This window comes from Diadema antillarum, unplaced genomic scaffold, assembly GCF_040938485.1.
Source record: "Diadema antillarum isolate AM-2024a unplaced genomic scaffold, OU_Dant_1.0 seq00001481_RagTag, whole genome shotgun sequence".
Taxonomy (NCBI): Eukaryota; Metazoa; Echinodermata; class Echinoidea; order Diadematoida; family Diadematidae; genus Diadema; species Diadema antillarum.
This window is the reverse complement of record NW_027272220.1, coordinates 17,298-42,242: the sequence shown is the minus strand read 5'-3', so window position 1 is coordinate 42,242 and position 24,945 is coordinate 17,298. Positions and strand designations below refer to the sequence as shown.

Genomic DNA, 24,945 nt, shown 5'->3' with positions numbered 1-24,945 from the left:
GATTTGAATATATCAGTGAGGTTGTCTTGTCAAGTAAACATATTTACCTGCCTATATCATCATTAGACGTAGTGCTCACTGTCTAAGATAAAATCTAGAAACACAAATTTCGTGTTATAGCCACTGGCCGCTCGCTTTTCTTTTTTACGGTTGATTTGTTGTGGGTGGGGTGGACACTAGGTTTTCTTTTTTGTTACTCGTGATCGTATTTAACATTAGCTTAGACAATATTTACGGTCTACGAAGCGGCTGAACATTAATGTGTATCCTTATAGAGAGAGAGCTTTTAGCATTTTGTTAGGAATCGTTGGATGGCAAATCCAGGGGTTGCTCCCTTGTGTGTCCAGGAGCGACTTAATTGGCTACCAGTTTTCAAATTTTGATCTGGTGTTTGAAAACACATGCCCTCCTATAGTTGTCCCCAAAAGATCCCCAAGTCTGCAACAATAATAGGTGAATTTGCGATACTCAGGTGAGCCTAAGACCCCCTGGGTCTCTTGTTTTATTTTTGATTCTTCTTCTAACATTCTTTCTCTTGACTAGTTGTGTCCGTGAGCCTATAGAGAAGAAGACGCAATGTCGACCAAGAAGACTTTGTTGGAGCGGCTGGATGCCGGACCAGTGGTAGGAGATGGAAGCATGTTAATGACCATGGAGAAGCGGGGCTATGCCCTGGCAGGTGCCTGGACTCCAGAGGCCGTCATCCAGTATCCGGACGCTGGTGAGGATGGGAACGAGATAGGCGCCCATGAGAAAGAACGAGGGTATTGAAGATTTAAGCGGGACTCACCCACGTTTATTCATGTTTTTATTGATTTAAACTTTTCTTATCTAATTTTTGTACTTACCTGTGTTCGATTCCCGCCCAGTGCTTTCGTCTTTGGACAAGAAGCTTGTACTCACTATGTCCCTCTCTACCAAGGTGTTAAATATCTGGCAACACTAGGGTAATAATCATGGCAGGCGCCACGTTTTCAAAAGTGTGGGGTGGGGACACTTCAGACTTCTGGTGCCACTATCGGGATTCATCTGATAACAAGAAAAAAAAAAGTCTTCATCGCAAAACAAAGGCCTTACCTCGCTCACACTTTAAGGTTTCTATCTTTTTCTTTTTAGTGTCACTTACGCACTTCCGGGGTTAAAAAAAGTGTGTGTGTGTGGGGGTGGGGGGAGGGTGGAAAGGGGCAAAGTGGTGACACCTTACGTATTGCTTTGTATGGTGCAAAAAAAAAGAAGTGGGAGGCGTGCTCCCTCGCCCCCCACCCCCCCCCCCCCCCCAGTTCTGCCGGCCCTGATGATAATGGCAGGGCTCTCTGGTACTATAGAGCTGTGGCAACACTAAAGAGGCTCTCCTGGATAAAGAAGACATTATTATTATTATTATTATTATTATTATCATTATTATTATTGTTATTATCATTATTGTTATTGTTATTATTATTATTATCATTAATCATCATCATAATCATCATCATTATTATAATCACTTTCTCTCTCTTTTATCATACAGCATGGCTCGACACTAACTTTTTTGTTTGGTGAAAAATTTGGTGTCCCGAAAAAAAACAATAAAAAACATTTAAAGTTCTTTTTTTTTAGTCAAATATTTAAGATTTATGATAGTAAGAATTAGAAGTTGGACATATCTACTCATAAATAAACTTCAACAAACTTGCAACACTCACTCTCAGGCATTCATTCAGTCCTTTTCATCCATCCTTTGAACAAATTTAACTGCTAATTTCCGGCGCAAAAATTTACGAATTTATTGACATACTTTACAAAAAAATTTGGTGGCCCGAGGCGGGCCACCAAATTTGCCTTTTTTTTGAAATTTGGTGGCCCGACTTTCATTTTTGGTGGCCCCGGGCCACCGGGCCACCGTTAGTGTCGAGCCCTGCATACAGGATTCGCCTGTATAAGTTGTACAAGAACTGTTGTACAAGAATATTATGCTGTAGTTTTACTTGGACTTATACATCATGAAATTGCATGGAACATAATGATATACATGAATTATCAAAATCAAATTATATACAGATAGAGAGTCAATCAAACAATATAATTACATATAATTATGTTGCAGATAAGTCAGAACATCACATCAAGTCAAATGTTGCAGCTTTGAAATATTCTTTTACATTGAACATTAGTGTCGTTAACTTTTACTTAACATATGCTGTAAATCATTTGACAAGATTTTTACATTACTCATATCTCTCTATAATATTCGATATGTTTTTTACTCTGTACAATGCAGTTTTTTTATATATCAAAATTAGAAGCCGTTACAAGGACTATGTGACATGCGATGAATAAGAAGAATTATGAAGAAGTTTTTACAGCTGAGACAAACTAATGTTCTATGAGGTAACATTATAACTACTGTGTATTTATGCCGTTTAGTCAAACAACTTCATCGCGAGTTCCTGAGAGCCGGAGCAGACGTCCTGCAGACATTTACGTTTTACGGCTCGGAGGACTCGATTGAAGGCAAAACACCGTCGGCTACAAAAGCTGTCGACATTAATGTAATGAGAGCAAAACCTCTTTTCTTAAGTTTATCTAAAGTCTTTAGAAAACGTGTTTAGCGACTGATAGGGAACATGATGTTGGGAACCAGTGAGATAAAATATTTGCATAAATTGACAGATTATTTTTAAAGTGAAAATTAGACACATTAATGAAGGATATTGACATTTTCACACAAATTGATATTTCAGTGTTCAAGTCTAATTAAATTTTCTGAGAAGTGTAATTATTTCATTATCATTAATACGTATAGGCCTACGTGTATAGGTCTTACGCTACATGATATCGTTTCATATATCAAGGAATGAGTTTGGTGTTTTCAGACAATTAGTGTACATATCGATATCCGTATACTTTCAATGAAGATTCATAGGCGGATTTAGATAGCAATTGTCATTCACATAAACGACATTGCTACCCCCAGATTGTTACCACAAGTAAATAGGTTTATACAAACATCGAGGTTTACAAACATATCTATTTCAGTAAGATTCTGTGACTTTCAAACAAACTAACGTACAATGTATAGGTGTCCAAAAATATTCCTTTGTTAAAGAACTTTCATTGAATGCACGCTGGTGATTTAATAAAAAGTTTATGAAGGAGAATTTTCGAGAGCAAAACTAAAAATGAAGAGAGTAATCAAATTGTTACCCTATATCTGATCTGACGTAACAGTGGGAGGATCTGAACGAGAGGGCGTGCGATCTAGCGAGAGAGGTGGCTGATGAGGGAGACGCCCTGGTGGCAGGAAGTCTGTGTCCCGTGGTCGCCTACGAAGCCGGGAAAGGAAAGGATGTCGTCCAGAATCAGTTTCGACAGCAGTGTGATGTCTTCAGTCGCAAGAAAGTCGACATCCTCATCGGGGAGGTAGCAATGTTTTTTATGTTTTTTGTTTTTATGTTAATCTGTCTCGAGTGATTTCCGATGTAGTGAAATACTGTTATACACGTACATGATCCTGGCATATAAATACAGAAGATTGTTTTCGTTTCCAGATATTAACTTGATAGGTATGCGGATGGTAAAAGGGAGCTATTTTGTCAAAGATTTTGTTTTTGTACTCTCTTCGCCACACAAATGCTATAATTCCTGAGCTAAAACCATTGCATATTCCTTCTTTATTCACTCTGTTCAGTTCTTCGGTCACACGGAGGAAGCCGAGTGGGCTATTGAAGTGATGAAGACTTACGGCCTACCCGTAGTGTGTATGATGAGGATTTGTATAGCTGGTGATGAGATGGGCGTGAAGCCAGCCGACGCAGCCGTCAGACTGGCGAAGGCAGGTCCGTGAGACGTGCCAACCTTTGCCGTGTATGCAGACTTTGGGAAACTTTCGCTGGCACGATAATGCGTCTTCACCGTCTGAACTAGAAAGCACGATTGAAAATGATGAATAAAACAAATCAAACTTTTTGACAGGCGTTAAGCTCAACTACTCTATCCAATATTTATGACAAATAAGGTCACTCAAGGTGTGTCCGCTTCAACGCATATACCAAAATTAAATGATTCGGCGAAGATTTTCAAAAATTTCTAAGGCAGTGAAATGAAACATTTTAGCAGATGTGCAGGTGACAGACATCCAAATGTACATCACACTTGCATCACACAAAACTAATCTTGCAGCCTAGACTTTACCAGCATTTGCTACCTTATTGCGCTCATTTTATGTCAAAACACAATCATGTTAGATAATGGTGATATTATTATCATTATTATTATTATCATCATTATTAATATTATTATCATTATTATTATCATATCATTATTATTATCATTATTATTATCATCATCATAACGATAATATGCGTAACAATCTCAGATATATTTGATCGATTGGTGTCTTTTATCTGCGGCTCTAACACGAATTAATACAGTTCCCTATTGCCAAGACGTCTCATAATATGTGAAACTGGCTGCATGTTACACTCCAACAGGTGCTGACGTAGTGGGAATTAACTGCTGCTTCGATCCTACCATTGCACTCGAGACCATTGGCATGATGAAAGAAGGTCTGCAGGCTGCCGGACTAAAGGCCCACCTCATCATGCAGCCCGGAGGCTTCCACACTCAGGAACTCGCGGGAGAGCCTCCCGAGGGATACATGAAGCTTCCAGAGTTTCCCTACGGTGAGCCAAGGGTATCTCTGTCCGAGCATGTACGAAGCCAAACGTTGGTTACAGTTTGTTATTCCAAATGTTCGTTAATTCGAAAATTAAATAAGGTTCGTTATTCCGAAGGTTCGTTATTCCGAAAATTCGTTATTCCGAAGGGTTGTTAATCCGAAAACGAAGGGAGGTTCGTAATTCCGAAACTTCATAAGTACGCATCTTTAATCTCATAAATTACTTAGATTAACGACTCTTTGGAATAACGAACCTTCAGAATAACGCCACAGATTAATGTTTGGATTAACGAACCCCGCACGTATTTCACTGTCGGATTTATGAAAACCTAGTACACGGAATTTGTGTGCTCTACGTAATAACGTGCCTTCGGATTAATAAACCTTATTTCATTTTCGGATTAAAGGAACCTTCGGTATAACGAACATCACCAAAAATGTTAATGCCAAACTGACTCCCACCCTGTTAGGGGAAAAGAACAGAGAGAGAAAAATACTCAGCATGTATAATCATGATTATGCTTTACTCGAGAACTTTACGTCTTTAAACATGTATATCGAAAAGAAGATGACATGAATTACGTTAAAACCTATACCAGTAAATAACAAAGAAGACAAGATAATTCATTCAGTGATGTTATATGTGTTTTTGTTAATGCATTTATTTATTTGCTATTTATATATTTATTTCACTAAAGTTTAATTCTGCATATTGTGTCATTTGGACTTTTGTCCGCCATATCAGCCCTAGAACCGCGTGTGTTAACACGTGTCGACGTGCACAAGTATGCTCGTGCAGCGTATGAACTCGGCGTGCGTTACATCGGGGGATGTTGCGGCTTCGAGCCCCATCACACACGGGCAATCTCTGAAGAGGTAAATCATATAGAAAACCAGAATCAATGAAAATGTAATGTCTGCATGGATCACTGATGTCCATTAAATTACTTTCTCTACTTGGTTTCTAACATGAGAGGATATTCTGTTTTAGAACTGAGTTAATCTCATACGTGATGCGCTGTAATCTGCTACTTCTTGTTATCTACACTGCATATATGGTTAATCAGTAAAAGCAACTTCAGATGAATCATAACAATAAACGGTCATTATTCTTTTTTTTTAGTATACCGGGGTCTTGAATATCAGAGGCCGTACCTTTCCACAAAATCATTTGAATGATGATAGTTATTTAGTGTTATCTATGCGGTATTTCAGACAACGTTTCTATACAATTACAGTCACAAAGCAATTTCAATTCAACACGACAAAGAAGCAAAACTAAGTATAAAAACAGAAAGAAAGCATAAGTGAGAAGGAGGAGTGTGTATTAACGGGGCTGCAAAGGGCAAAAAAGGGTAGACTTAAAGGGGATGGCTAATAACTGATCAGTGGGAATCAGTGGGAATGCTGGGGGATAATTGTTCCAATCCTTGCGGGATTCATTTAAGAGTACATCATATATCTTGCTGTGTGAAATTATTTGCTTCAGAATGGTCTCATATTCAAGTAATGTGTAGTTTAATTTTATTTATTTATTATTTATTCAAGATTTCATGCGTGTTCACAAAATAGGAGTGCATACAAAATGTATGCAAGTACATCTCATATGTTATAGCCAAGACAGAATATACGTATACGATAAGTATACATTGATAAGAAGCAGTTACAGAAATAGTATACAACTCTAAGAGAGCTACATTATTCAAGGTAACGAACACGCAAAGGAATTGCAACATAAGCTTAAAGCTTGAAAATCGTTGCAACCCCTGTGTACACAATCTATATGCTTGCAAATACTGTAGTTTAAATGATGAGTTGCGGGGGGGGGGGGGGGTATTTACAAAGAGAGGAACATGAGGGGGGGAAAGAAGAAATGCATGTGTGGTGCCTATTAATTTTGTCCTGTCGGACATTGACAAGAGAGAACAAAAAAAAAATAAAGTGTCAAATCATTGTAAGCAAATTATACTGACTAAATTTCTCATAAATCCCATTTAAATGTCGATATCAGGGGAAATAATATGATCACAGCAAGATTAATAGTTAATAGTACCCAGGAGTTCAGCATGAAGCTGATATTCAATTATGTTTCCAGGTAAGCATGCCTGCACAGTGACGGGGCGATTAAACTGCGCATTAGGCCTACTTGAATAATTATGAGACCATTCTGAAGCAAATAATTTTCACACAGCAATAGATACATAATGTATTTTTAAATGAATCCCACAAGGACTGGAACAATCATCCCCCAGCATTGCCACTGATTCCCACTGATCAGTTACTACCCATCCCCTTTAATTGTCATGACTAGCAATTCTATACCCACAACCTTTCAACTACTCAGTACACGCATGTCGAAATCTGTCACATGAAACAGGAAATGGCAGTCAACAACAACAACAACAACAACATCAACAACAAGAGCAAAACAAAAACAAACCAATTCCCAAACCATGAAGTCATAATACTATCAATACCAATATTTTCTGCCTGCGAAATGCATAAATCATGAGTGTTGTTGTGTTATTGTTTATTGTGTTAGTTGTTAATACTGTATCATTTCATTTCACACATGCATGTTCACATGCATATTTTTTTTATTTTCATTTCCAATCAAACACAGGTAATACACTTTGACATGATTACATACATTGGAACATACAGTCTGCGTACAATGACACCGGACTTGAGAGCAAACGGCGAGCAAACTAAATGACGTACCTGAGCTGCATATAGTATTCTGCAGTTGTGCAAAATACAATTACATAACCAACGTTCGTTGTTTTCATTTGGGGACGCCAATAATGGCGAACTGTACGTAAATGCCCTTGTAGTCCATATCACGCACACACAGATTCGTGTAACCATCGTCAATACATTCAGTACACGTAACAGGCGGAGGCAAAGGTACATCACAGAACTATATACACACAGTGTAGAGTGTGTATAGAGTTCTGCGAGGTACTTTGTGTGTGTGCGTGCGCGTCTGTCCGCCGGAAGATGTCAGAGATTTCGCTGCACCATCATCTTTAGTATCCCCCAATGTCTCTGAAAGCTAAAAGATGGAAGATCGAGAAAGCAGGAGGCCAGCGCACGTTCCGTGAATATTGAAACACTCGGCTCTTTCGTCACGCACAAAAATGCATTATGCATGTAGCTAATTAATTTTTCTTTTTCGTCCTCGACGTCGACACGGAGGCGGAGAGGAGACGAAACCCGCGCCATTCGATGTAGGATACTCTCCTGCGGCCGACGGCACCGGTCGCAACTGCCCGGAGCCGACGGCTCGGGAGGAGATAGAGAAACCAGCAACGCCGAAATAAAACAGGAAATACATAAGGCCGCGACAACAACAACAACTTCGAGTATTATAGTATAGGATATATGACTTTATAACACAATACAACAATACATGTACCGTACAAGCTACAGTGTAATCATTGAAAGTATACAGTTTTCATTCAATCGAATCGGATGGTTAAATGACGTATACGCTTTCACGTGTATACACATACACATACACATACACATACACATACACATACACATACACATACACATACACATAGACATACACATAGACATACACATAGACATACACGCAAGCACACACACATACACATACGCACACACACGCACGTACACACACATGTATGCATCCACATACATTGTGCACACACAGAAGAGAGTAGGGAAGAGAGAGAGAGAGAGAGGGAGGGGGAGAGGGCGGAGTAGAGAGGGCGAAGGGCAGGTCAGCATTCTCGATGCAGGGTGAAGAAAAAAGAACAACAATTCCAAACAGTCAAACTACTAGTAGTAATCATGGGGTACATAATATTATGAGCTGATTAAATATTTCTTTAAATTACTAGAGAATGATTTCAAACTAATGGAATCTTTTATATTTTTCTCAAGGGAATTCCAAAATTTTGGGCCACTGTAGATAAATGTGGATTTTGTATAATAGAGTTCGGGTAAGGGGCAAATGATACTCATCTGTTTGACGAGTGGGGTATTTATGAATATTTTCATTCTTATTAAACATATTTTCAAAAACTAAAGGAAGTGAATTATTATACAAACTGTACATAAATTGACCAAGGTAATAATAATACAAATCCCTTACTTTCAAAACCTTATTCTCCACAAATAATCCGTCTGTATGGGAATATTTGGAGGTATTACATATTACTCGAAGTGCTTTTTTTTGTAACAAAAATAATTTATCCAAATAAGTTGAATGTGTATTTCCCCATACTCTAATTTCATACGCTAAATGAGGTAAACTTAACGTTGAATATAACATTAGCAACTTTTTAAGAGAAAAACAAAATTTTACTTTATTGATTACACCTATGTTACTGGAAATAGTGCGGCATATACAATCTATATGCTGTTTCCAAGAATTCAATTCAATTCAATTCATTTTTATTTGTCCAATAAAAAGCATTACAGGAACCTCATCGTGGGATTTTCACATATAAATGTCAAAGCATAACAAATACAATATATACATAAAAAAGAACAACACGGAATAGCACTTGACAAATAAATAAATAACCGGACATGTATGCAAAATTAAACTTAAAAGAACAATTGTATAAAAACGTTGCATAAAAACGGACTCCATTGGCATGATGTTAAAAACTTCAAAAACCTTCCCTGTTGTTACTTCCCAATATCAGCCCCCCGTTAGCCCGTAATAAACTGAAACCCAAACCAACTCGCACTGAAATACAACACAGCAAACAAATTAACAAATACAGAAACGATATCAGTGATTATATCATCATATCATATAAATATCTTTCTAAGTCCACCAATATTGCACAAAGTCATTTCCCAGATTCTGAAATATGATAATGTTAACAAATATAATCATTATAGTTGTACGTCAACTTGCCAGGAAAAAAAAAAATATATATATATACATATATATATAAAGGGAGGATCAGCGGTAGAGAGAAGAAAGAAAGAAAAAGAATAAGAAAGGAAAGGAAGCATATATAACAGTTCATAAATAACATATATCAAATATCATTAGCTATGGCATCATAAATCCAAAACTGTAAAATCCCAAGATGAAGTGATGATGATAATGACTAGTCTGTGCCAATGACTAAAATAAGAAAAGGATAAAAAAAGTTGAGGGTGATGATGATAATAATGGTAATAAAAACATAACATCTTCAGAACTGCTTTATTGTTTTACAATGCCCCCCTCCTCCCAACAACTTTCCAGCCATACATACAAAAATCACCACACATTTACCCCTATCACAATACATCCATTTGAAAGCTCATGACTCTACCAAACAACTTACTCATCACAAAAACAATTCCGACACATCCCTGCTGACCCGTAACCTTCCTCAAATTACTCAATCACATATTCCACGTAGAAACAATGGAAACGGTTAAACACAAAATCTTCAAAAAGCGGGCGGCCTCAGATGGCCAAGGGAGCAACCCCACGGCTTCCTCTGATAATTCAACTTCTAATGAGTTAACAGGTACTGTTGAAAGAACGCTTACTGTCTACAGTTACACCAAGAAATCTAATAGAATATACCTGTTTTATCACTTCATTTTCAAAAATTATATCATGTGGCAATTTATCAAGGGTATTACTAAACAACATCACATTTGTTTTCTGCAAATTAAGCGATAATCTATTTGCTCTTAGCCATTGCATTATCTTGTTCAATTCTATATTCATGACATCAACTAATGTATGAGGATTTGAATGAGAAAAGAAAAGATTAGAATCATCTGCAAATAATATAAAAGAAAACATTTCAAAATTTTGGAAAATCATTGATGTAGATAACAAAAGGTAACGGCCCTACATACTTCCTTGTGGAACTCCACAATCAACTGAGCGCAAGGAAGATTTTTCATTGTTTATACAAACAAATTGTTTTCTGTCTTTCAAATACAGTAGCTTCTGAACCACTCCAAGGCCTTCCCACGTATACCATAATGATTAGGTTTATAAAGAAGAATGTCGTGGTTAATCGTGTCAAAATAATTATCAAAATAATAGTAACGAAACTAAATAAGCTATTTGTATATAGGTATAGAAAAATACCAAATTATGTCCTCTCAATATTGCACTTTTGAGAACTAGAAATGGTAGAATATTTCTGAATGCAGTTTAAATTGTTTCGTCTGAAGGGAGGCTCCCTCCCAGATTATGTAAAATCTATATAAATTCAAAGCCGTCATTTTGAATTGTGTGACCCATGAATGTTATGTATCTTAGAATACGTGCAAAAGATAACACACACACACACACACACACACACACACACACTCAAGTAAGATCAACTAATACTGTCAATTTTAAGCTAAATCTTGTACGTTGAACGAGATAAAACTCACATTTTCCTTTTCATCTCAAAACGCTGCATTGTCTGTCTTAATTTTTTTTCTTTACACTTATGTCGTCCCGACTTGTTATAGCTCCGTAAAGAACGTGGACATGACTTTCCAGGGAATGATAAGTCGAACTTTCCTCACGCCTTGGCGCTCAGTTTTTTCGAATCAGAGCGGAGCAGGTAATTTTCAGTAAAAGATTTTTTTTTTTTTGAGATTTTCAGTTCTTTTGAACTGTGTAAAATTATCATCTGTCCTATACATTACATTAATTGATAGAGTTCATTCACTCAAACACATACTTTCGTTTGTGCAAGGAAGTTTCTTGCCTTGCGTTTTGCTAACCTAAAAGTAGCAGGTCTATCATGCACTCTGTCATTATTGTCTCATTGACGTCAGGGGCGTCACCAGCTTTTTTTCAAGGGGGGTGATTTTTGACACTAAATGTTTACGAGATTTTTTTGGACAGACATTTGGAATATAGGAAGCTCTCAATCCCTAGACTTTTACTGTTTTTTGAGGGAAACCAAGCGGGGAAAGGGCAACGGCGCGCCGGCAGCTAGGATTTCATCGGGAGGGGGGGGGGGGGGGGGGGGAGGGTGTGGAAGTGCCGGAGAGGGTTGCATCCCTTATAAATGAATTATGGAATGACGGTGTGAAACGACAAATTACTGGCAGCGATATCAGGGGAATGGCATAACGACTACATACGAGCGAGCGGAGCGAGCGAGCTTGGAAATTTTGACATTTGACAGTCCAAAAAACTGCCGTTTGTAGCCATATTTTTTTGCTTTGTAAATTAAGGGGGGCGCACCGAGCGCAACTGCTGGCAATTACTGGCAGCAATATCAGGTGAATGGCATGATAATTAAATGCGAGCGAGCAAAGAGAGCGAGCTTGGAAATTTTGACATTTTACAGTCCCAAAACTGCCATTTGGAGCCATATTTTTTCGCTTTGGAAATAAAGGAGGGGTGGGGCGCAACGGGCGCAACTGCCGGTAATTACTGGCAGCAACATCAGAATGGCATAACGACTACATACGAGCGAGCGAGCGAGCGAGCTTGAAAAATTTGACATTTTACAGTCCAAAAACTGCCGTTTGTAGCCATAATTTTTTGCTTTGTAAATTAAGGGGGGTCGCACCGAGCGCAACTGCTGGCAATTACTGGCAGCAATATTAGGTGAATGGCATAATGATTAAATGCGAGCGAGCAAAGAGAGCGAGCTTGGAAATTTTGACATTTTACATTCCCAAAACTGCCATTTGGAGCCATATTTTTTCGCTTAAGAAATAAAGGAGGGGTGGGGGTGCAACGGGCGCAACTGCCGGTAATTACTGGCAGCAACATCAGGAGAATTGCATAACAACTAAATACGAGCGAGCGAGCGAGCGAGCGAGCGAGCTAAAAAATTTTGACATTTTACAGTCCCAAAACTGCCGTTTGTAGCCGTATTTTTTTGCTTTGGAAATCAAGGGGCGCACCAGGCGCAACTGCTGGCAATTACTGGCAGCAACATCTGGTGAGTGGCATAACAATTAAATGCGAGCGAGCGAAGAGAGCGAGCTTGAAAATTTTGACATTTTACAGTCCCAAAACTGCCATTTGGAGGCATATTTTTTCGCATTGGAAATAAAGGAGGTGGGGGGGGGGGGGGTTCACCGGGCGCAACTGCCGGCAATTACTGGCAGCAACATCAGGAGAATTGGGTAACAATTAAATGCGAGCGAGCGAGCTTGAAAATTTGACATTTTACAGTAAAAAACAAACTGCCGTTTGTAGGTATATTTCTATATTTAAGGGGGCCCATCGGGCGCAACTGCTGGCAAATACTGGCAGTAATATTAGGAGAGCATAATGATTACATTCGAGCGAGCAGAACGAACGAGCTTGAAAATTTTACATTTTACAGTCCAAAAACCGCCGTTCTTTTCTTAGCCATATTTTTTCGCTTTGGAAATTAAGGGGGAAGGGCACCGGGCGGAACTGCTGGCAATTACTGGCAGCAACATCAGGTGAATTGCATAACGATTAAATGCGAGCGAGCGAAGAGAGCGAGCTTGAAAATTTTACATTTTACAGTCCAAAAACTGCCGTTCTTAGCCATATTTTTTCGCTTTGGAAATTAAGGGGGCGCACCGGGCGCAACTGCAGGCAATTACTGGTATCTAGCAACATCAGAAGAATGGCATACCGATTAAATGCGAGCGAACGGAGCGAGCGAGCTTGAAAATTTTGACATTTTTACAGTCCCCAAATTGCCGTTTGTAGCTATAATTTTTCGCTTTGGAAATTAAGGGGGGGGGGGGGGGCGCACCAGGCGCAACTGCCGGCAATTACTGGCAGCAACTTCAGGAGAATGGCATTACGACTAAATGCGAGCGAGAGGAGCGAGCGAGCTTGAAAATGTTGACATTTTACTGTCCAAAAACTGCCGTTTGAAGCTATATTATTATTTTTTTTTTCGCTTTGGAAATTAAAGGGGGGGGGGCGGACGCCCGGTGCGCCCCTCCCCCTGGATCCGCCACTGGTAGTCAAGGGTGTGGGTTTATGTTCATGACTGGGGGAGGTATGACCAGCGAGGTGGCGTCGAAGTGACCAAGCGGGGAAAGGATGTCCAAAATCTGCACTTTAGAGCATCCCCTAAACTAATTGTGCGTGTTTGTTTGTGTGTGTGTATTATATGTACAGTGGATTCACTTTACAGTGAATGGGGAATATTTGAGACTAGCATTAGCGATCATTATTTGGTATATGCTATTCGGGACTTCAGTGCAAAGATCCATAAAAAATCTGAATGTGCGGAATTTCGCTCATTCAAAAATCTTAATGAGGAGGAATTTTATAGTGATTTGAGAAGCGCTCCGTGGCAGGTCATAAAAGATATAGACGACGTTGATGATGCGTGGGATATGTGGTTGACTCTTTTCAATGATGTTATCAACAAGCACATACCTTTGCGCAAAAAGCGGATAAGAAAACATGCATGTCCATGGATATCTGATGAGATTGTTAAGCTCATGACGGAACGTGATAAAGTTCTCAAAGCTGCTAAATCTAACAATAATGATGATCTTTGGAATACCTATAAATATCTAAAAAACAAAGTTACTCATCTCATGAGAATAAGAAAAAAACAGTATAACACTGACCAAATTTTACAAAATCGTAACAACAGTAAGAAAATGTGGAAGAGCTTGAGGGAACTTACGCCTAAATCATCACCCATTTCTCCCAATACCATAAAGGTTGATGATGCAGAAGTATCGGACAACGCAAGTATTGCTGAAGCATTCAACAATTTTTTCATATCTAATGCTACTAAAATTACAAAAGACCTGCAGAGGAATACTTCGCAAATGATATTTGATGAGGACAAAGGCTTTGTTCCATCTCATTCTCAATTTAATTTAAGTATGATAACGAGAGATTTTGTATTGAGACAGATCGAGCTTCTTGGCATAGATAAAGCAACCGGAGAAGATCACATCGGCTGCAAACTTTTAAAGATGACAAAGAATGTTATTGCAGAATCTCTTTGCGATATTATCAACAAATCCCTGTCTACGGGAGTTGTTCCACGTGAATGGAAAAAGGCTCGGGTAGTACCGATATTTAAAGCGGGAGATATTTCTTCGTTGAATAACTACCGCCCCATCTCAATCTTACCAACAGTGAGTAAAATTATCGAAAGGGCCGTACATCAACAACTGAGCGAATTCATGAATGCGAATGATTTACTACACCCTAATCAATCTGGTTTTAGACCATTTCATTCCACATCAACTGCTCTTGCAAAACTTGTGAATCAGTGGTCTTTGAATATAGATAATAATCAAATTTCTGGAGTTGCCTTCATAGATCTTCGGAAGGCATTTGACACTGTAGATCATGACCTACTTTTACATAAATTAAAGTGTATAGGGTGTAGTAAGACGACTGTAGATTGGTTTAAATCCTATTTAAGTGACAGACAGCAAGTGACGCAATTCAAAGGAGCCAAGTCCCACCCTTCAACTATTAAATTGGGTGTACCTCAAGGGTCAATTCTTGGTCCCCTTTTATTTTCAATATATGTCAACAGTCTACCCGAGTGTACTTCAGAAGGTGTTATAGATATGTACGCTGACGATACGACCCTCACTGTCAGTGCTAATGACGCAACAGTTTTAGAAGAAAAGATAACTGTTGCACTAAATAAAGTAATGGGGTGGATTAAGAAAAATCGGCTCGTCCTTAACACTGACAAAACTTCTGTCATGGTTATCGGCTCCCGTGCTAATCTCGGGAAAATTGAAAATTTCAGTATTTCATTAGATGGTAGTCGGATTAAAAGAGTTCAGTTCACTAAATGTTTAGGTGTTTTAATAGATGAAGAACTGAAATGGTCTAAACAAATCGAAAATGTATGTAAACGTACCCAAAAAAGTGTCTGCATGATAAAGAGAGCGAAGGCCTTTTTGCCCCAACAATCCCTAAAATTACTTTATAATAGTCTAGTGTTACCACAATTTGATTACTGTTCTGTTGTTTGGTCAAACAGATTTCAATACCATACAACTAAGCTAGAAAAAATTCAAAAGAGGGCAGCAAGAATAATTTTGGACAAAACATATGACACACCGTCGGCTGATTTATTCAAAAGTCTTAAATGGATGACACTAGACAAACGTTTTGATTTCAGCCGCGTTATGATGATATATAAATGCGTCCATAACTTAGCACCTTCGTACCTTCAGGTGCACTTAGTTAAGCCTAGTGATGTACATGAACATCATACAAGGCTAATAGACAGTGGAAATCTATGTGTGCCAAGATTTCGCTCTGATTGTCACAAGTGCAGCCCAATCGTATCCTCTGTACTTGAATGGAACAGGCTAGATCATTCAATTAGATCAGCTTCTTCCATATATTCATTTAAGAGATTGTTTAAGCAAAGTTGCTATTTGTAAGTAACACACGAAATTCATTCTGGGCTTTATCATTCCTGTATAATAGCGTTTTTAATTGTTATTTCGGCATTCTGGTGAACTCTTGCTGTGGCATGTACTTTTTATGTTACTTTGCAATGTACAGTATGCTGGTATGTATCTACACTGTATTATGTCATCTTCTGTATATACGTTTTGCTATTTAATGTACATATGTTCATCAATATTATTCAGGGCTCCATGGAAGACCACTATTTATTGGTGAATGGACTACCCTGACAAAAGATTAGAAATAAATAAATAAATAAATAAATAAATAAAATATGTACATGGAAAAGTTAGGAATTAGCCCAGGTCAAGTCTTTTTATTGGCAATGCAAGACATTTTTACATAGACTAATATGTAAAGCAACACTGCAAAAGCAATGATCTAGCTTTGATACAACGAAGCGTAAGGTACAAAGGTGCTGTACATTCTACATCACATTGCGAACCATTGTGAACGACTCTTCGTTCGGATGTACTGAGTACACTGCGCACATCCTGCTTATATGCAGAATGCCAACCAGGAATCACGCTGAATCACAATCTTTTGTCGGGTCCGGGCTTTTTGAACAATGTTTCACACTATATACCTATCTAATTATGGTTAAAAGAAATCATAGAAAAATATCTTATTTCTTGATCACCCTTTCATTCAAAAGCAGTTTACTAACACTTGAATTACTATTTCGGTAAGTCTCTTTTTTTACCAGCGGATTATGAGGGGGCGCACCCCCCCCCCCCCCGTAGTTACGCCACTGCTTTTGGGTGAAATAATTGGACAGATTTCTTGAATTCTAACAAAAAAGCAAGACAATCTTTTCATCGCGGGAATTATGATCATGTGGGGTGGGGCAAATGGTGCGCTTGCCTTCCAATATTTTTATGGGGGCAACATTTTTGTTTTATTTCAAAAGCAAGAAAATTTCTCATTTCGGGAATTATTAATTATGGGGGGGGGGGGGCAAAATTAAAATATGCTTGCCCCTCCAATATTTTATGGGGGTAACTTTTTGTTTTTCGGTCCAAAAAAAAGATAAGAAAATCTTCTCGTCTCTGGAATTATGGAGGGGGGGGGGGTATAAGTGCTCGGTATCGTAGGGATGTACAGTACGGTCGATAAATAGTAAACACTGTAGAATACTAATAGATATGTATAAAATCAGTGCTGCCAGAACCAGGGGTGCGAATTGATTTTTGTGTGTGTGTGTGTGTGTGTGTCCCTGGTGCAAAATATGAAAAAAAAATAGAAAAGAGTAATTATTTAGCGTCCGGCATTGAGGTCGCTCGCAGACTGATTTTTTTTTTTTTTTTTTTTTAAGGATCTGAAGGGGGTGCGTTCGCACCCAACGCACCCTCCCTGGTGACGCCCATGGACGTTAAGATGAATCCACATAATTTTGTTATTATCTATATCTACAGTGCGTATAAAAAAGGTAATCAACTTTGGAGGGCTACTATTTTATAATTGTCAGCTATGGAGAGCACAATGTAGATTGTGAGGAAAGGGGAACGCTTCCTCTTTTCATTGATACCTAATTATGTTGACAAATGTCATGCATTAGTGAACACGTGAGTTTTAAAGACAACAATGACAAATTGCACTTTTTCCAAGTTTGCGTGTTATTGTGAAGGAGCAATGCATGGTCTCATTGCATGGATGAGATCTGTCATTGAAAGTGGTAAAATCATCAGGACAGCCTGCACGACTGCAGATTCGTGTCTAAGGTTTCTTCTAACGTTTTATGGTTCATAACCTTCAATATGGCCATGTTGTCGATAACTTGGTCATTCCCATTAAGGCAAAACCATTATCCATTTTACTCTCTTCATATTCATGACATGGTTGTCACTGGGAGCTATGTGTTGAATATGAACAGAGAAAAATGGACTGTGCGGGTTGGCCTACACGTGGGAGCGACCAAGTTATCGGATAAAAGGCCATGTTAAAGGTTATATGGACCATAAAATGTTGGGAGAAAGCCTAAAGACAAACCCTAAAGACAAACTCTAAACACAAACCTGCATTCGTACAGGCTGGCCTATGGCAACTTTCATTAACAGATCTCATCCATGCAGTGAGACATGCATTGTTCCTTAACAATAACATGCAAACTTGGAAAAAGTGCAATTTGTCTTGTTGTCTTTACAGTTCACGTGCTCAGTCATACATGACAATTGTCAACATAATTAGGTATCAATGGAAAGAGCAAGAGTTCCCCTTTTCTCACAACCAAGACTGTGCTCTTCATAGCTGACAATTATGAAATGGTAGCCCTCCAAAATTGGATTACTTTTTTTTATACGCTCTGTATATCTAACGTGTATGGAACACATCACAATATAAACATTTTCTAGTCGTCCGAGTTCTTTTTTTTTTACGTATTGCTTTCACTGTCACGTTTATATGTGTTCTCAACTTTATTTACGCAAATCCACTGTGTATCATGACTTAATTCATATAGTCCAGATACTTTTTTTGCGATATAATCAAGATTAAAAGTTAATAATTGCGATAGTCAATTATTACGATGACGGGCGTGCAACGCTTGTACTAATACTGTAATAGACTATTATTATTTCGTTCAATGTTTGTCCGCTCTACAGGGCGTCAACGGAATACTGGATGAACCTTAAGCCTTCTGCTGGAAGAGAATGGATTACCAAGCGAGCAGAATTGAAATAAACACAAAGAAATTTTAGTGAGAATACAGATTCGTGAGCAAGGAAAATGAATTGCAATGTTATTGCACAGTGGTAAACAAGATGCTACGTGACTGAGGGTGGAAGTATCAGTAATTTTTAAAAGATAAGTGAAATCAGAAGTGCTGGCGACAAATCTGAATCCTATAATGTGGAACAAGTAAAATCAAGTGTAGTATATTGTTTGTCACGACATTATGTCAATGAGTCAAATGTTGAAAAGGTCCTTTTCTCGGTTTTAGTGACAATTCGTTTAGGCTAATTAATGGATATGGTATCTAAGAGAGAATTTGATGTGAGAAACAAAAATTGATTCTCGTCACTATTGCATGTAATCGAGGAAGTACACACACAGTGATTTTCACAGTATCTGCCTATAATGCTCATACTCGTCATTCTCATTTTCATGCAAGCTTTTAAATAACTTTTGATGTTTTGTTTATAAGAGGGTACTTTTCTGTACCCAGGAAAAGACCCTTTGTTTATGGACGTAGATTTTTACTGAAGCTTTGTTAGGCATTTTGATTCCTTTTTTACTCTTCCGCGTCAGCTCATGTTGAACCATTTTTATTCTGCAGTAGTTTTAGGTCGAGCGACGTCAGTAATGAAAGTGACTAACTCGCAATCGGGACCTCCATTCTATTTTAATGTGCTATCCATGGAACGACGCGTTTTTGTCTCTTACTAGAGGGGACAGAATGCTTACACACAACATTGCCCAGTGAGACTGACGATTCGAACCCGGTATACAGTGGTATACCCTCGGATCTGGGGGTCGACGCACTATCGACTGAGCTGAATCACTACCCTAGACACTAGGTTAGCAAGACCAATGAGCTCAACACTATGAGGCAAATAGGACCCACGTGCTCAATACTATAGGATAACAAGACCCACGTGGTCGACACTAGGCAAAAAAAAAAAAAAAAAAAAAAAAGAGGACCCCGAGCTCGACATTACGTCACGGGGCTTAATGCACTCACTGTGTCAATCTCTGAGGTCTTTTTCGCTTATCTCGTGTTGAGCTCGTGGGCCTCATTTGTCTATAGTGTAGAGCTCACGGGCCTTTTTTGCCTAGTGTCTAGCTCAGGGCCTGTTCTACTTAGTATCTATCTTAGTATCTTAGTATCTATCTTAGTATCTTAGTATCTATCTAGTGGGCCTGTTTTACTTGGTGTCTAGCTCGTGCATAGGCTATATGGCTCATGGACCTGTTTTTTCAATGTCTAACTCGTAGGCAGGATTACTCGTGGGTGTCGAACTCTTGGGATGATCCCTACTAGATAAGCAAGACTCACAGCTGGAATTGTAGTGAGCAACTATCAGCTTGATCCATCTGGTTTGCTGAATAAGCCAGTTCAAAGTTCACTTTTAGCATTAGCAGAAAAAAAAAAGATAATCTGTACTAACAGGCATGTTGGTTTTTAGTCACTAAGATAAGCACCCGTGATGTAATGATCATTCTTCTAATATAAAAGGTGCTGCCGGTATATCCACCTAACAGCAAGTCTGATTCTAGTTTGTTGATGCATTCATTGTAATTGACGCTTGGACAGACCACCTGGTCACCAGGTCTGCACAAGTTCATTCTTGCTTTGAACGTGAATTTCATTGATTGTTGGCAAGCTTACGCATTATGTCGGTTTAAAAACGAGGAAAGTGCCTATAGGAAGGTCTTTACGAACAGGCTTATTTTTCATTCGATCGTTCAGTACTTGCAAACTTAAATGAGAAACACATTGGTGTCAATCACGTAATACGAGAAAACCCTAGATGAAATTATTGATGACATATAGGAATGAAATTATGCATTACTTCTTGCGCCATGGTTCATGCTTGTGCTAAACACTAAGTTTATTTTGGAATAAAAAATAATCATGTTTCAAACTACACTCGCTTTGTTGAAAATCTGCGTATATCATTTTCTATGGGCCTTAATGTTTTCACTGTACTTTGAATGCTGGAAAGAAAAGTCTTTTGCGAACAGCGAGATATATGTATAAAGAGCAGTTGTGTAAGATATATACTACATTTCTTCAATTCGCATTATTCTTCAATATTCTATAGATCCATGGTCATCAATTTGCATTTCTATGTATCTATCTCTTGATATTGTATTCGTTTGATAAAAAAAGACTATGGCAGTGGTACACAATATCTTTTTCACAGACTTCGTTTTCCATGGCAACTTTGTTTAGAGCCAATAAAGTTTTTACTACTCGACAATTTTAAAAGGGAAAATTTGCTCTTATGTTGAATGCGTCATTTGTTTTCAGCATTGAAAAAAAAAAAACAAAAACAACTGGCCATTTTTTTTTCATCATGGGTGTCAAATTCACCTTCTGCTCTCCCTTCTTAGTACAAAGATACAGGCAGAGGTGTGCAATTATTCCTTTTAGTGAATGCATTAATTTCAGAAACACAACTTTAATGGGCAAACATCTGAAATACACTCTCTGGCAAAATGACCTGAGATCCACAATATCTAATGCATTCTATGTATAGAAGACGAAATCCCAGGAACAACCTTCTGACGAAATCATATTTCAAGCTGCATTTTTTTTTTTTTTTGCATAACAAATCAAGAATTGAAAGACCATATTCTGTGTTTTCTAAAGCATGTATATGTACAATATATCGGATCCATCAATGCTAACAATATAATGTTAATATGCCATGACAACCCAGGGAAACTGGCAGGTAGAATCTGACTACGACCAACGCAGGGACTGCTTTTATCTGATTGTACAGTTTGGAACTTTTTTTATCGTTTTCTCGTTTGCAATGATGTAGGCCTATATGCCTTCTCTCTTTTGCACACTTACAAAAGAATAAGCAAACGCCATGTGACTCAGGTTTCGTATCCTATTCGAGGCTAACAGACCAGCTTGGTATATCAAGGATTGAAAGCAAGAGAGATTTCGCGGACTATTCCGCGTTCACCCTTGCCACGACGTTTGTCAACGTGACTAAAAATATAGAACCAAAAAAAAAAAAAAAAAAAAAAAAGGCCTCTCGTTGTGGAATACAAACCGAAGCCATAATGCGTGATAACATGCTAGACGTAGATTGGTACTGGGCTGGGATTCTTTGGTCCCGTTTTTATCCCTTTCACTCGTTGGTTCGTGAATTATCTCAACTTATACAAACATCCCTACAAAGAAAAAACAAATTGCTGACCTGTAATGTAATCATAACTAAATCAAGTTCCAATGTTTCTCGTACAAAGATCAGAATGATCCTTTGTTGCAGACATCAGAGATAATTGAAAATGTACAGACACTAATATAGAAATGTGTGTCGCGCATTGGATTATCGTGGAGTGATAGAGAGCCAATAAATGACGTAATCCTTCGGATGATAAAGCTCCTCTGTAGACTGTACAATACCCCTGTTACGTGATAGTGGTAACCTTAGAATCAAGAAAATCAAATCAAGAAAATTGTGCGAAGTGCCTATTTCACGCAATCGACTCTCAAAAAGATGGGCGCAGAAGTTTTCAGACCATGCAGACTTAAATTCCTTAGTTTCCCACCATAACTGTCTCTTGGAAAGTCATTTTGATGGTCAAAAATTCATTATAATCATTCATGTCAGATCTAAAGAAACAGTTTGGAGGTCGATCCGAACCACACACTGTAAAAGGGATTTAGGAATGTACATTGTTATAACGTCGAGGAGGAGAAAGGGGTCCCCACTCTGCACACCTCTCAAAACTCGGACAAAACATTATGTGGATTATGAGATATCGTCAAAATGTATACTTTATTTCCCCCGAGATCCATGATGTGTGTCTCTCGATTAAGCTTCCATCGTATGGGCTCCACATGCGCATATACACATGTAATTTGCATAGATTTATGCATATTCATATATATATATATATATATATATATATATATATATATATATATATGCATACACACATATATAAATACAATAGGTGTGACGGAGGAATGACTCGCAGACGTTGCAGTAATGTTCACTGGAATATATGTAGCCTTTTATTCTCCCGAGCTTTCGACCGAGTTACCAGTCTTTTTCAAGGGCTTGGGACGTAAACACAAAAGCAGAAAAGCAACCAATTTGCATACATTTTGAACAAAGTCAGGCAAAAACAAGGCAAAATAGAAAAGTCAATCAAACGGAATATAGACAGCAACTGCTTTTGTGTTTACGTCCCAAGCCCTTGAAAAAGACTGGTAACTCGGTCGAAAGCTCGGGAGAATAAAAGGCTATAGCAGGGCTCGACACTAACGGTGGCCCGGTGGCCCGGGGCCACCAAAAATGAAAGTCAGGCCACCAAATTTCAAAAAAGGGCAAATTTGGTGGCCCGCCTCGGGCCACCAAAATATTTTGAAAAGTATGTCAATAAATTCGTAACTTTTTGCGCCGGAAATTAGCAGTTAAATTTGTTCAAAGGATGGATGAAAAGGACTGAATGAATGCCTGAGAGTGAGCGTTGCAAGTTTGTTGAAGTTTATTTATGAGTAGATATGTCCAACTTCTAATTCTTACTATCATAAATCTTAAATATTTGACTCTTTAAAAAAAAGGACTTTTAATGTTTTTTATGGGGTTTTTTTCGGGACACCAAATTTTTCTCTCGGGCCACCAAAAATTTGAAATTTAGGATTTTGGTGGCCCCATCGGGCCACCAAACAAAAAAGTTAGTGTCGAGCCATGGCTATAGTGAACAACGTCTGCGAGTCATTCCTCCGTCACACCTATACATAAAGATAATGCAGCACCCATACGTACGAGGCCAAGCCCGCTTCACCTTATATATATATATATATATATATATATATATATATATATATATATATACATATATATATTCGCAGCAGAATTTGTATTGTTACGAATCTAGTACGTCCCTACCTTTTCCTCGGGCCGGCCATCTTTTCAAGCAATGCTTACAATGGCGGCCCTCTGCATAATCGCTTCGTATACATAATTATTGTGATTGTAATCCCTGCTACATAGACAGGCATACTGTATTATTATATTATCATTAATTTCCTGTTATATCCTTGTTTATGGAAGTCAAACGACTCTGTTTTAAATTTACTTTGTATATTTTCTACATGTTCATGATTATGTAACTTAGTATTGATTTGCAGAAAATAAAGTATCTACATATATATATATATATACAGTACAGAAACGTAATAAGAAAATTGGTCTGCTCGGCATCTTGATGATAATAAGTAAACGAATCAGTAGAAAAAGAACGCCGTGTGTGTGTGTGTAAAAAATAATAATAAATCCTAGATCTTGAAGATCTTAAAAACGGAGCATAGCTCTCAAATACTGAAAGGCAAGGTCACACTCTTCATCAGTGCCCATGGTGTGACAAAAGATCTTAATCAAACCCGTTTCTGAAACAGACATGAAAACACGTCTGATCATGCCCATCTTCTATTACTGTGATGTACTTGTATTTTCAATCTGTTTGCTTTGATGTACAATTGTAAAGCGCCTTGAGCATTTAATCAAAGTGGAGAACGGCGCTATAGAAATTGTATGTATTATTATTATTATTATTATTATTAAAAAGGAGGCTTTTCTTACCTCTTTAAACAGGGAGATTACCTGTATTAAATTGTCATGAACAAGACGAGGGAATGTGTACTGTTCATCTCAAAGAATGACGTTTTGTGGAAATCTCTTAATAATATTTTCTTTGTGTAGTTTTTAATGTCAGTGACACCTCGAACTGTAGTAGTCTCTTCTCATCCAGCGTAGCCCGACCAGACGCTGTTACTACGCTATCGGCGACGTACCATGTACAGCGATTGGGCTGTGTATAGTTACATCCAGCGATGCATGGGTGCACCGAAACTGTAAATATTCATAGCTTTTGAACGGATTGCCCGATAGTTGAAATTAAATTCGCGGATCCGTTCTGCTACGGGTTTTGCACAATCTATTCTTATATTCAGATGAAGAGCTACAAAGAACATTATGAATCCTAATCTACGTAAGCAAAAACGTGGAATTTGAATCTAAGTGCTGGAGAAAATTTGAGTGCGTTTCACGTGCATTTTTAGTTTGAACGCGCTTTGTACACGTTCATGTTAGAATAAAAAATCACGAAATCAAGTGCTGATGAAATGACATTGAATGAGCTGTGTAGTTACCTCATTGAATGACAATCCTCGTTGTGATCCATTCTGACGAAATGGGAAAATATTATATTATGATACCGCTGGATTCAGAGGGGT

The 24,945-nt window shown here is 38.2% G+C and overlaps 1 protein-coding gene across 1 annotated transcript; it reads left to right on the top strand.

The window, feature by feature from the left end:
- The first annotated feature begins 576 nt into the window (after window positions 1–576).
- LOC139709921 (betaine--homocysteine S-methyltransferase 1-like) lies at window positions 577–18,833 on the top strand. Its single transcript, XM_071621877.1, has 8 exons — window positions 577–721; window positions 2,407–2,531; window positions 3,211–3,402; window positions 3,671–3,818; window positions 4,473–4,664; window positions 5,406–5,536; window positions 11,126–11,220; window positions 18,620–18,833. Exons 1-8 carry the CDS (start codon window positions 577–579, stop codon window positions 18,696–18,698), a joined length of 1,107 nt encoding a protein of 368 aa, XP_071477978.1. The 3' UTR covers window positions 18,699–18,833.
- Window positions 18,834–24,945: the final 6,112 nt, after the last annotated feature.

What these genes read in the sequence shown, in the direction of transcription:
- LOC139709921 (XM_071621877.1), top strand. Translation starts at nt 577, where the DNA reads ATGTCGACCAAGAAGACTTTGTTGGAGCGGCTGGATGCCGGACCAGTG. An exon ending in CATCCAGTATCCGGACGCTG is followed by an intron (nt 722 to 2,406) that starts GTGAGGATGGGA and finishes TATGCCGTTTAG; the next exon opens with TCAAACAACTTCATCGCGAG. An exon ending in TTCGAATCAGAGCGGAGCAG is followed by an intron (nt 11,221 to 18,619) that starts GTAATTTTCAGT and finishes TCCGCTCTACAG; the next exon opens with GGCGTCAACGGAATACTGGA.